Source organism: Nanorana parkeri, unplaced genomic scaffold, assembly GCF_000935625.1.
Source record: "Nanorana parkeri isolate BGI_ZX_2015 unplaced genomic scaffold, ASM93562v1 scaffold101, whole genome shotgun sequence".
NCBI classification, from domain to species: domain Eukaryota; kingdom Metazoa; phylum Chordata; class Amphibia; order Anura; family Dicroglossidae; genus Nanorana; species Nanorana parkeri.
In genome coordinates, this window is record NW_017306369.1 from 1,255,108 (window position 1) to 1,269,311 (window position 14,204).

Consider the following 14,204-nt stretch of genomic DNA (forward strand, 5'->3'; position numbering starts at 1 on the left):
TTATAGGGCCTTATGCCTCTCCCTTCTCTAGATTAAAGCAATGCTTGCTACTAAGACCTGTTTCATATACAAAACATGACCTTACAACGCAATCTGAGAGAGGAGTCTAAACTTTATACATACTTATTGTATGCTGCAGTATTTCCCAAAGGCAACAGCTACCTAGAGAAGCAAACCGTGGTGGAAGGACACTAATAAACAAAGAGAAAAAGAAAATGATGATTTCATCCAATCTCAGGGCATTTTATGGTTAGGCCTAAAGCGTAATTGAGTGGCAAGAGCAGCGGGAGTGCTTGCCATAATTTGCAAGTATGCATGGCATACTTAGTTTGGGATGATTTAGTAATGGCACCTTCATGCTCTCGTTCTCTGCTCCACAACCACTGGTGTCAGCTTTGCTGAAGCTTCTTCCACTGCCAACATCTTCCTTTATTGACCATAGTGTGACCAGTGATAATGCATGCTCCATGAATGAGTGCAATGGAGTTTCACAATCCCAGCACTGGCCTCCACACTGTGTACACCATGTTTGATAAATGTTTAGTGAATCTAAAAAAAAATCGTTTTGATCCTGAAAATAATGCAGAATAATGCAAATCCCTCATGTGTTATGCTTATGTTGACCCTGCTTTGTGTGTGTGTGTGTGTGTGTGTGTGTGTGTGTGTGTGTGTGTGTGTGTGTGTGTGTAATCACCCTATACAATATACTGATGTGCTTCAGTATTACAGCAACAACAGAGCTATGTTTGTTTCAGGCTATGGCTCAGAAAGAGGATATGGAAGAGCGTATCACAACTCTGGAGAAGAGATATCTCAGTGCACAAAGGGAAGCAACGTCCATTCATGATATGAATGATAAACTGGAAAATGAATTGGTGAACAAGGAAGCTATATTACGCCAGGTTCAGTACCTTTACAATTCCACTTTATCTGAAATATATAAATGTGATATATATACTACCTCAACTGCTGCAGCCGTATTGCCAAGTATGTAACTGACTTTTGGTGTTGATTTGTTACAGACAAAAACTTAAAATTAACTCTTTTTACTGTGTTATGTAAAAACGCCCAGTCCTTTCACTTCCTCCTGTCATACCAGCTTCTAATTTTGTTAAAGGTCCGCTCAACGTAGTATTATACTCTCAAAAGTCTTTTCAATAATGATCGAACAAATATACTTTGCCCAGCAAATTCTTTTCTTTCACGTTTTTCCCAAACACTTACAGACATCATGTTTCCGAACAACTGGCTCCAACTCTCTCAGCATAGCTTCCCTGAACTGTCCAGTACAAGATCACAAGGGACAGAGCAGTCTCCAGCAGCTGCCTATCAACTAAACTGGAGAAGGGAAGAGAGGGGAGACGAATGATGGGGAAGGAGTTTGGAGCAGGAGAGTATCTTGTCTTGCTGTGCCTGTGTTTTGTGAAGACACACGCAGCTTACTAGCACACACAAGGGTGGCTCCATTGGACCATGCAAGGGAAAGGAGCCACCCTAAAACAGAATATTGGGGCCTGTGGTCAGGGGACCAGCTTATTCTTTAGGAAACTAAAACTTTTAAATATCATGAAGCAGCATCCATTGTAAAGCTGCCATACAGTAGTAGATTTTGCTTGAAAACTTTTGACTTAAAACTCACTTTAAGGTTAGCCAGGTCAACATGTGAAAAAGCAATGAAGCAGCATCCATTGTTAAGCTGCCATACAGTAGTAGATTTTTGAACAAACTTTCATAGGAAAGAACACCAGGCAAAATTTGTATTAACCTTTGCAGTGGGGCTACCCTTGTACTGCAATGGTTAACTGCTCATTTTGGTCTAGGGAGCAAAAAAAAAGTTATACTCACCTGATCCTCCAAGCTGGCTTGCTCTTAGACCAGTCCCTGGGTTGTGTTTAGGTTTTCATACCCTCAGTAGTCTGGGACTGAATCTAAATAATCTTCCAGCAGTGGTTTTCCAGTTCTTTCTAAAGTCTACAGTTCAGTAACTGTGGATAACAGCAGTCAATGAGATACACACAGTGGACGCAGCTTTCCTACTCATGATTTGGGGTTCACCGGTCCACCATACTGCCCTTTCTCTGCAATCTGTCATCCCTTTGCTTCTTCATAAGAGTTATTTCCAAATACACCCACAGTAGGCTCTTTGTTGTCTCTCACATAATGAAAACCTGTTTTACAAAAAATCAATGCTAAGACATTTTCCATAGCCACTGATTGCCTTCAAACAAATAGACAGCAAGTTACAAGGAAGAGACAGGAAAAAATAGAGAAAAGATGGAAACAAAGGGGTAAGGATAGGAATACAATGAATGTTAAAGGGTATCTATAGTCAAAAAATAGAAATAAATATGTATTTCTACGAATTTCCATATGTTCTATCCCATTTCTAATAACCATAATTATCTAGAAGTTTGTAAACTTACATATTGAAGATGCCCATATAATGTACTTCTCAATGTACCGATACGATTTTACTAGCCCTGTGAATATGTGCTTCTTTGTGTCACAACTCTTTGATTGACATGTTTCCTCAATAAATTGACACTTGGCTATTCTGAAACGTTACTTCATGTGCTGGTGACCTCCACTACCAATTACTGTTATTGGCGGTGCCGTCCGCGGTCACTGTGAGCACCCTCCCCTGCTACTTGGGATAACCAGTAAGGAATGCAGCAAGGCATCTGCATAATACAACTTTCACAGAGCCTGTCTTCTGAACTACAACTCAATGTCTGAACAATGTAACACTATCATTACTTGAGAAATCAATATTACATCACGCAGCAGGGATGCAAAGCACACTGGAAATCCAGGAAGTTGTTGAAAGTGATGGGCAGACAGACGGGAGACAGCTCTCACTACATTATAGGGATTTTCTTAAAATAAGATTTGTTGGCATTTTCGGAAATATGTATCCCTATTACAATGCTGATGTTATAACAGGATAGCATATTCTGTGACATAGCATATACAACTACAACACATTTAGGGTCCGGCCACGCCAGCAAGTCGTGCTGAATGCACAGTTGCTGGTGTGTGATGACAGGTACAGTGCTGATGCACCGATGCCGGCGCATTGCACTGTTTAACTTTTTGAAATTTAATCGCATTTAATTCGCATCTCAGTGCAATGCAGTTGTAGCACGTATCTGTCTGTTAGCACTTGTTTTTTGATTACTTCAATGTAATCCCAAGAGACCCATGGTCTGAATGGTGTTTGGTACGTTTAGGCCTTGTTCAAACCGAAAGCATTTGCGTTCCAGAGCGGTAGCTGCTGGAACGCACCGTGATCGCTAAGAAACTTCTCCCCGCGTTTTGGTGCGGGAGGGGGTGTGGCCCACAGTGCGATTGAATGCAAAGCAAGACCTTGCCAGCGTTCCGTTCCACTGCAAACGCAAAAAATAGGGCTTGCTCTATTTTTTTGCGTTTGCAGTGGAACGCAACGCTGGCAAAGTTTTGCCACGCGTTCAATCGCAATGCGGGCGAGGGGGCGTGGAAGCAGTGCCATTGAATTCAATGCACCGCCACGCCCCTCTCCCGCCCCAAAACGCGTGGAGAAGTTTTTTAGCGATCCCGGTGCGTTCCAGCAGCTGCCGCTCTGGAACCCACATGCTTTTAGTGTAAACAAGCGCTCACAGTATCAAAGTTCTTCATTTGGTCTGCTTTGAGCTAGTGCTCAATCCAGAGCCCTTGCATTTTTTTCTATACAATTGCTTTATAAATGTCAATTTATTAACCAACATAAATGTCATTGACCCTGAAATACATGTAGCGTTTAAGTAATAGATACTAATAATGTTTTGTAAGCAGTCGGTAATATTATAGTCCATATTTTTAATTTAATTATTTCTTAATTATAGCAGTTTACTTTTGTTTTGCTAGCAGACAGTAAACATTGTCCCAGGTGTGCTGAAACATCAATAACATTCAAAGTTACTGATCTAGCATCTAGCCTATTAGTGTTTTGTTTTCTTCTGAAAGCCTTTTTATCTTTTCTGTTTTTACTGAGCACTTTTAATGCTTGAACTACAATAACATGAAAAGAGTGTGCCTGCAGTGAAGCTGTTGATTAGCATATTAATACTTAAATTATAGTTGAGACAGTATGGTTTGGATCTGTACAGTTCAGAATTTGGGTCACTTTTTATCCTGACAATATGCATGTTTTTACATATCAGATGCTTCTATTATATAAATAAAAACAGATATCCAAATGCAAACCTGGACTGTCAATTCTGGTATATGCCACAAAGGCTGCCACATGATATACAGTATCATTGGGCTGCTATAAACTCATGCACAGATTTAGAGGAAACCTGTGCAGAAAGAAATAAGAAGACCGCCATCACTGACAAAAGACTTATAACGTCAGTTGCCTGGCTGTCATGCTGATCCTCTGACTTTACTATTTTGAAATGCTAATGCAGAACAAGAACAAGTATACAAGTCAGGTAGGTCAGGGTAAACATTTATACAGCTGATCTGCATGCTTGTTTATGGTCACTGCCTCGGAAATGTCCTGAAGCCATTCATTTGGCAGAACAGTCAGGTAACTAGTATTTATAGAGGAGAGTTCAGCAGAAAATTCACTGCACCCTACTGTACATGCACCCTTCATTGATCATTATTATGGCTTGCTAATATGGGCCAGTGCACAGACTTACTGTTGTTTCTAAAATGACCTGCAGTGTCAACATGCAACTGCTGATTGTGTGTGTGTGTGTGTGTGTGTGTGTGTTTGCAGACATTCTGCAAGTGTCATTGAGTATGGAGAAAGTAACAGTTTTTAGTAAACAGTTTTTAGGTGGAGCCTGGATAGGCTTTCCTGAAGAAATTCGTTTTTAAGGATCATTTAAAGCCAGATAGTGGTAGGAGATAGCCATGCAGATTGGAGTAGGGCATTCCAGAGGAAGGCAGAGGTTCTAGAGAAGTTCTGGAGACAAGCATGGGAGGAGGTGAGGAGTGGGCTAAATATCAAGAGGTCTTGGGAAGAGCAGAGAGGATGGTTTTGGTGATATTGTGAGATGAGTTTGGTGGTTTAGCTTGGGGCAAAGTTGTGGATGGCATATAGATGTTGTTAGTATTATGATTCTTTTTCATTGGACGAGCAGAATCCAGTGGAGTGACTGGCAGAGAGGGGTGGCGGTTGGTATGTTGAATAGGTCAGGCAGCAGCATTCATGATAGTTGTTACAGAGGTTAAAGCAGCAAGATTTGGTCAGCAATTGGATTTGTGACCAAAAGGAGAGGTCACAATCTAGAATTACATGTGGCACTCTAGCCTGAGGGAAGTGATTGATTGTTGTGCTGTTGATCTCGATGGAGAAGTTGGGGGCTACATAAACTGATATAAGCTCAGGTTTGGACAGATTGAGTTTCAGCAAGTGGTGTGACATGCATATTGATATGTTAGTGAGTAAATTTGTGATGCTTGAGGAGACAGAAGGGGTGAGGGGTGAGCTGAGGGCAGAGGTTCTGGGATGGAAGGGGGAAAAGTGGAGGCAGAGGCCATGTGACAGAAGGGGGAAAAGGAGAGGCTCTGGGATAGAATGGTGAAAAGGGAAGGCAAAGGCTCTGGGATGGAAGGGGGAAAAGGGGAGGCAGGGGCTCTAGGATAGTAGAGGAAAAGGGGAGACAGAGCTCTGGGACGAACAGTGTTCATGTTATCTTACACAACCAGGTGTAGTTTTTGCTGTATGATCACAGATATAATAAATGTATAATAAAAAAAAAACTGATAACCATAAAAGGGTGAGTAATTTCATATGACTAATGTTTTCTTCTTGTTGCGTGAAGTATAGATGGAAGAGAAAAACAGGCAGCTGCAGGAACGTTTGGAGTTGGCCGAACAAAAACTTCAGCAAACAATGAGGAAAGCAGAGACTCTGCCAGAGGTAGAAGCGGAGCTGGCACAAAGGATATCGGCCCTTACAAAGGTAATAAACAAGTGGAAAATTATTTTTATAATGATGCCATAGCTGTAGGTTATGTAGGTGTTTTTAGCAAAAAGAGGGTTAAGCCTAATTAACCTAATAAAAATACTATTACATTGGTTTGATTGCGATATGATGCATTGGGCTTTGTTAGGCGTCTTGCTTGGTTTTATGCTTACTTTGCACATCAGATGATTTCATCCTTTTGTTAATTTTGTTTTTGTGTTATGCACGTGTGCCTTTAAGAAATGGAAATATTCAGTGAGCTTTGTTCACTTTCCAATATTATCTTATTGCAGTGAGGTACTTCCTTTTCACAATAAAATTCTTGATCAATAGTTTTAATAAAAAGTAAGATATCTTGGTTATTGACGCAGCTATTTATCTCTCGCCTTGGCAACCTTGTAAATGAAAACGAGATACCATCCTGCTACAAATAGCAGTTCTTCTTGTTTGACAGCTGATTATGTGTTGAATCTTATTTTTTTTTTTTTTCAATTAGACTTTTTGTATTAACTGGAAATTTAGAGTTACTATTGTCCTTTTTCTGGAGCAAACACAATGTTGATGACCTGAAACGATTTATTTTGAGAGTTATAAGTATTCTAAACACAAGTCAATAAATGGAGCATAACATATTTAATTATAAAAATACACAAAACAAACAGTAATGTTAAATATAAACAGTGGGTCCATGTATGGTTAAATTAGGACCGAAACATAAATTAGAGACTTTTTAGTTCATTAACCAGAAAATGCTGTTACTTCTAACAATATCAATATCAACACAAGGTAAGTATCCACCAACTGGATGTTTCAGGCAACTAAATTGTTTACTTGGTATACAACAAGGGGAACATTTTAGAACATAATAATTTCTAATGCCCAAATATAATTTTTAAGAAAACTGAAAATAGCTTGAAGTCAGAAATTGTTTTTAAGGTAATTTCATGACCTTCAGAGTTGTATATGGTGAGGACCATATTATTTAATTACATTGAAAGTGTCATAAGACAGTCAGTTAGTTTGCTTTTATTTAATTGTTTTTAGTTTATGCTGTCCTTGATAGGTAGACAGTAGTGCACAATCATTGTCTTTGATAGAGTTGCTTGTAAGCTGCCTAGAAAAGGAGCTGAACTTTTACGACACGTCTTTGTGACTGATGGTATGTGAATCTGAACGCTGATGGTTTTGTGTTAATGAATTTCTGCATAGTTTCTTTTTATGTGGAAGTTAGGAGATAATTCTTGTTGGCGTTCATTTTAACCAATATTTCCAGTGGCTGTTACAAGTGGGTTGTTTTTAACAGAAGGGCAAGTGGAAAATTTACCACAACAATCAATGGTGCGTTTCCCTTATAGATTTCAGTAGAATATATGGTTTAGGTGCTATGTTCAAAACATATACAAAACAAAGTCTAGCACAACAAAGCCATTTTAGTGTTGTTAGCCGTTCAGAAGGCCCAAGTTTTTAGGCAGATGGTTTTTATGGAATGTAAGGGCTCTAGGTCTTGTCTTTACAATGACGACATATTTTGAGTTTTTCGGTGTTTACCCTAAAATGATTATTGATTTTTTTCACATGTTTGCTCTCATGTAACATATTTGTAGATTAGTCATTAGATGGAGGGTAAAACTGTTGCCTAACAAATATAGAGATATCATCCATAGAGATTAGCATAGAGAATACAAGTCAGCTGTCTCATAAACTTGCAGTGTCCGAAGGGGCAGCACACTCACTGTGTAGCTTGTTGCATTCCTTTTATCTACAGAATGTAAGTATGGATCAATGCTACAATTGTCTTGCCATTATTGTGGCCTTTTGTTATCTTATTTTGTAATGCATATTGGGTTTATGATACTATGCTTGTTCCAGTTGGGTTGGACAGATGTGTTTTTCTTAATATACATTTGTACTAAATGTATGGGCTTATATGTCATCAGTAATGACATATAACAATATTTCTGGTTAAAAATAATAGATTTTTCAGTATGGATTTGTTGAGTTTTTTTAGGTCCTTGCTGTTGCTTTGAAGGAAAGTGATGAAAATGCATGGAAATGTACAGACTGGGGTTAAGCATGACATTTCAAACTTAAGCTTGAATTCATCATCATTTTAGTGAATTCATCTTTTTGATTTTGCCTTCTGGCACTGCATAGCAAAATTAGGGAAACATTTTTATTAAAAGCATTCTATGATTTTCGGACGCTTAAGAAAAAAAAAAAAAAGATTACTCCATATACTAGACTTAATACTTAGATATGTTCTACCACTTCTCATCATCCTAAAAAAAAAAAGAAGCTTTATCAAGTAGCCAAGGTTTCTTGTTTCCTGCTGGCTTTTTCCTAGTGAATGGTGTTAATTTTCAATAAAAACCATTCAGTAATTCAGCTTACTGTAACATTAAAATGTGAGTCCTTCATCATGTTGTCATCCTTGATGCCTTAATCAGTGTTGTTTAATCAGTGGTCTATAGTGTATGCACAGGCCATTTATAAAAAAATCTTAATGATCAGAATTTTAGCAATGGAACACCTTAGAAATGGACTGTAATTTACACTAAGGGCCACTGATTAAAGTATATGTAAATATTTTTTTTCTTTTTAGAGTGAGGAAGAGTAGGACAGCAATAAAAATGTGACACGGGGTCCTCACTAGGGTTATTAACTCCTCTATTTGTCTTAGTGACAAGTTTTAGAGCTGACCCCAGAGCAAGAGGTGAGGGTTAATGATCTAATGGGGACAAATATTCTGCTAATTACTATGTAAGAAGGTATTTTATCTTATTTTTACATTTCCTTAAATTTTCTGTAGTGTTTTCAGGAGAGGAAATGGAGGGAAATCTCCTAATGGGGAAATGGGCACCAAAATTAACCTAATAGAGATTTTAACTCTTCCATATTCTATCAAAAATTAAGTTTTGGCTATATATGCACTTTAAACACAAAGAAGGTAAAATGAGGACATACCTATTGAGTCATTCTGTATTAATTTACACTAGACATAATTAATGACAAGCTATTCAATAAATCAAGGGAATTGTTTTTGGTGTATTTTTTTCTGACAAATTTTGTGTATCCATTGTTAAAAGAAAGTGCAAGAGTTACTATTTTGACACTGTTGCTATTTTTATATTGGATGAAAACACACCAAATATTAACAAAATTCATCCGAAAATTGCATAGAAGACCTAAAAGGACAAAAAAAATCTGCATGAAATAGTTTCCCATTTTATTTGGGGGAGGGGGGTGTATTTATTTTTCAATCACATCATGTGTGATTATGAGCCCCAATTCTGTGGTGTATTTTAATGTTATAAGAAACAGAAAATAATGCTTTTGCACCTTCTCTTTTTCAGAGTGCTATTTTCACCTATTTTTACACCTTGTACACTGAAAAACAAGCAAAAGTACACTCAGAACATAAACAAAAGACACTTGGGAGCCATTCAAAGCTGTTACGGAAAGCCTTATTTGCTTCAAACAACCCATAATTTTGCTATACCCATTAACACCAATGCTTAAAAGAGAACTATGAGGTGAGTGAAAATCACTCAACCTAATAGTTTGAGCTGACGTGTAACAATGAAACGTTGGCTCAATAGATTGGGAAGTGAGCGAACACATACCCTCGCTTGCTCCCTTCTCGATCACCTCCCTGCAGAGAGCGGTGACTGTCAGTCACGGCTCCCTGCAAGGATTCCCCCCCTCCCCACTCTGATCCTCCAGCGCTGACTGGATGAATGGATGTGGGAAGGGGTGGGTACAGCTGGCTCTGCTTCTAGATAGGCAGAACCAGCTGTCACTCATGCAGCTGGGTGGATCTTGACAGTAATGTCAGGATCTGTCCCGGCTGTGGTGGTCTCAGTATACCACGAGCTGTAGCTTGCGATATAATGAGCTTTGAGTCACGGGAGGATGCTAGTATATGACCCTAAAGAGAGCTATGGGGAAAAACACTTACCCCATAGTTCTCTTTTAAGACTTAAAGAGCTCAGTTTAGCAAAATTGGGCAAACTCATTCCTGGTACTGACTTTGGTGGAAACAAGGTTTTTCTAAGGATGCAATAAAATATATTCTTCCATGTCTAAAAGGATAATGTGTAATGTACATCAGTGAAAAAAAAATCAATATAGCAGAGATAATAAGGGTGTGCCAAGCGGTAGCATTTAGACCATCCCCAATTTATCCTTCATGTATTCTAGGTAATTTTATACTATTATCAGCCAGATATGGCAGCTGAAGTTTTATTAAATGAATACATGGTTAAATGGTCCTTAACCATCCTTTTACAAAATGTATGCTGTTAAGCTGAAATATGTGCAATTTCATCCGTGCATTTTTATTCCTCCCTTAACACAAAGATTACAGCCATTTTTATCCAAGATCAGATGTTTAGCATTATTAGAAATGAATACCTTCTTATTGCAGGGCTTCTTAAATGTTAAAATGTCTTCTCTAAAGGATACTTACAAGAGCAACATGCTCTTCCTTGAAGCAAGTAGCAATCAATGCTCCTACTAAAATGTATCCCATAAACCTATCACAGCTCACTCTGTAAATTTATCTAGGACATTTCTGAAGTCCCCGTCCTAGTCTTTTACTGGAATACACACTGTATATCTGTCAAGAGCTTTACTGCAAGCAGTAAATTCTGCTAGCTTTGGTAAAACACATGAATTGTTATTATTTTATTTACTTTCTTGTGGTAATTCTATTGCTTTAACTGCTCCAGACAAAGAAGGTTGTCTTTTCAGCTTTTTATTTGATCACCTCAGTATGTTGTCTTAGCACAGCAGGTTTTATTAGTAGCAGTGTTATGCAGTAATATGAAGCAGCCAATCACAAATGCCTTTAAGCTGGGACAACCAGGCAACTAGTATTTTTGTAAAAGAAAAGGGATTGGCAGCCACAATATTTGCCTTGCTACAATTTTTTTTTAATAAACTGCAGTATCTGCTAATGTGCATCACTTTGGTGTTCTTGCCAATGAAATCTGTTCCTTCCTCAGAAACTAGTGATTAGATGCAGTACATTTGCACATTTTCTTAAGCAATAATTGGATGGTATCCAATTATCAGTGATGTACAAATAGAAAGCAATAAGTCTAGTGTTCATAACTCCATGTTCAGGGAATTTCTGACTGACTAGACTGAAGGGTCTGTTTATTTGTATTAGAAAAAAGAGAAATAAACCCCCATAAGGATATACTCCTTCGATCTCACAATCATTTGTAAAAATTATAACATTTTATTAATTAAATACAGTAAAAAACCATATGAATAAAACCATCTATGTACATCCTGCATGATATATTAATTGTTTATAGAATCAGAAAAATGTATAGATGGTCTGGCCAATTCATGAAATAAACACACACCTCGTTTATATGATATGTCAGCTGATAAGGAATGAGTCATATGAAAAATCAATCATGCATGATTAAAGGCAGTCCAGTTACAACATGATTAATGAAAAGATGTTGTATTTCAGTAAGTGACATCTCACATGATAAACAAAAAAACAATATCCAAAGCGAAAAACCTGTAGCTGATCAGATAACTTCACTATATAATGCAAACAGGGCAACCTAGATGTTGGTTGCAATTGTAATATCACATGATGTGCATCCATGTGGGTATGTCATCAAGCGATGGGCCGGAGTCACAACCCAATATAGTAGGGCAGCCAAGTTAAGTTGATGTACACTGCAAGTATCTTTTACATGAGTAAGGCAATAGACAGTCAATACTCCAAAATAGAGCTAAACTGTGTGGTGCATAAGGCTCACATAGATAGATTCAAAGTACATCAGGGCCAATAGTCCCAACAAATGCACAAACTCAAGTACTTAGCTTCATCCAGGACTGTCCCATATGGGTTGTAAATAGGTATCCGCACAAGCAAAGCATCTGCTAACTGATCTCATCAGACTTTCTGGTGTGTGACCATCACGAATTGAAGAATGGCCAACACATCCTGCAGGACAGACGTGAACTCCATGCCTTCTTCCCTTACTGTGCTTTTGCCCTACAATGAGGGCTTTCTCAGGGGGCAGTGGCAATAGAAAGTTAATCCAATGCCATTTATTTGCACACAATCACTTTTTTTTAACCTCCATACTAGAGGTTACACTAAGTATGAACCGGAAGGTAAAACATACGTATATATGCGTTTTAAATATGATTACTAAAAATCCTTGTATTGATGTAAAAAGTATCGTTATGGAGACACAGGTAATTTCTAAACTATCCGCATACTGATAAATACTGCATAATTTTCATGGAAAAAAGGGGCTTTCTCAAACTAAAGCATATCAGTATACAGTATACGTCATTCAAAAACACATCAATAAAGCTGTGTCGGTATCTGCAACCATGATTACTGGTGATGACAACCAAAAGTTCAAAAATGCTATAAGAAACAGCTAAAGTTAATAGCTTTATTGATGCCAGTTAGTTCATATGATTTAGTATAGTAGTCCATCTTCATTCTCTTTGTAGTAACATTTTATCAAAATCTCCTCCTACTTTTATATACTCTATCTAAAGCGAAGAAACGTAGTTTATTAACACTGCCCCCATGATGTTGAACTACATGTCTAGCTACTGGAGATCTCATATTCCAAGATATAATATCACAAATGTGATCAGAAATTCTTTTCTTAAACATGTGTTTGGTTTTGCCAACATAACACATGTCACATGGACAGAGGAGCAGATACATTACTCCTTCTGTCTCAAAGTTTACAAAGTGCTTGGACGTAACTTGTAGTCCCTTTGGGGTACATGTCATTCTACCTGTTTTTATATATTTGTACATTGTGCATTTCTGACACTGGAAAGTTCCATGACATTTTTCAACAAGCATCGTTCCTGTTACCAATGTACTCACTTTTTACCAGTTTGTCCTTTAAGGAAGAACATTTCCTGTATGTAATACCCAAATTTTCGGAAATGTAGAAAGTCGTATATCTTTCTTGAGATAATACCAATGCTTTGACAGAATACATGAAACCGATTTGTATTGGTTGTTATATGTAACAACTAATCTCACTCTTTGGTCACATATTTCTTTATCTTTTTTAAATTTCTACTCCACTAGTTGTTTACATTTCATGCCTTCTGTCAATGCTTTTGGCTCTCTGATATGCATAACACAAATATTTGTCTTTATATCCTCTCTTTCTCAATCTTAGTCGAAGCTTAAATTCTTCTCTTTCAAAATCTTGATCAAGGGAACAATTGCGTCTGACTCTCGAATATTGTGCAAAACGGGATGCTTCTCCTTAGTGGTAATGGATGGGCATTGCTGGCCTCCAAAACAGTTTTGCCAGTCGTGTTCTTCCAGAATAATTTGGTGAACAGTTTACCCTCATTATCTATTCATAACTTTATATCCATGAATGGAAATTTATATTCATGTACCTTCATTGTTAACCTTCAGATCATTTTGATTCAAAAGAGCTAAACACTCCAAAAGAACTTCGTTGGTGCTGGTCCACATGACAAAAATGTCATCTATGTACCGGCGCCATACTAAAATATGGCACCGGTACATAGAGAGAATGTTACACGACCAGATATCCTGCTCCCAACCACCCAAATATAAATTGGCATAAGAGGGGGCACATTTAGTCCCCATGGCAGTGCCTGGCACCTGCAAGTAAAGACGACAAGACAAAGACGATTCATTATGTGTTAGCAAAAATTGTAGTAAACAGATCAAAAACTAATTATGATCATGTTCCATAATATCTAAAGTATCCAGGAATCTCTCTATTGTTTTTAAACCAGTTGAGTGAGGGATAGAAGAATAAAGTGCTTCAATATCAAAACTGAATAATAAAGTTTCCTTGGGAACTTCCAAACCATCCATGAAATAAATTAAATGGGGGTGTCACATATACAGGACAGCAATGTCTCTACATGAGGCTGGGGGTGAAAATCAACCTAAGTAATGATGTTCTCTGTAAGAGAGCCACAACTTGATATTATAGACCTCCCTGGTCTATGCAGATTTGTATGTACTTTAGGAAGAACATATAAAACGGGCACTCTAGGATGTTGTACCTTCAAAAATTCAAATTTTTATTGTCAATAATCCTCATCACCATTTCCACATAATATTCACATGTCATGACTGTTTTTTTTTTTATATAGCCTGAGCCCTTTCACGGAGGGCTCCAAAAAGATCACTGACACAGTCAAAACTATACAAACCAAAATAAATATATATATATATATATATATATATATACACACTATATAT

General features: G+C 37.7%; 1 protein-coding gene across 7 annotated transcripts in view; it reads left to right on the forward strand.

Moving 5' to 3' along the window:
• PPFIA2 (PTPRF interacting protein alpha 2) overlaps nt 1-14,204 on the forward strand; it is a 235,524-nt gene that overhangs the window by 162,010 nt on the left and 59,310 nt on the right. For all 7 annotated transcript variants that reach the window (XM_018552926.1, XM_018552929.1, XM_018552928.1 and 4 more), the window contains 2 exons: nt 756-902; nt 5,801-5,935. In XM_018552926.1, coding sequence (XP_018408428.1) covers nt 756-902; nt 5,801-5,935 — 282 coding nt within the window. The remainder of the gene's footprint in view (nt 1-755; nt 903-5,800; nt 5,936-14,204) is intronic.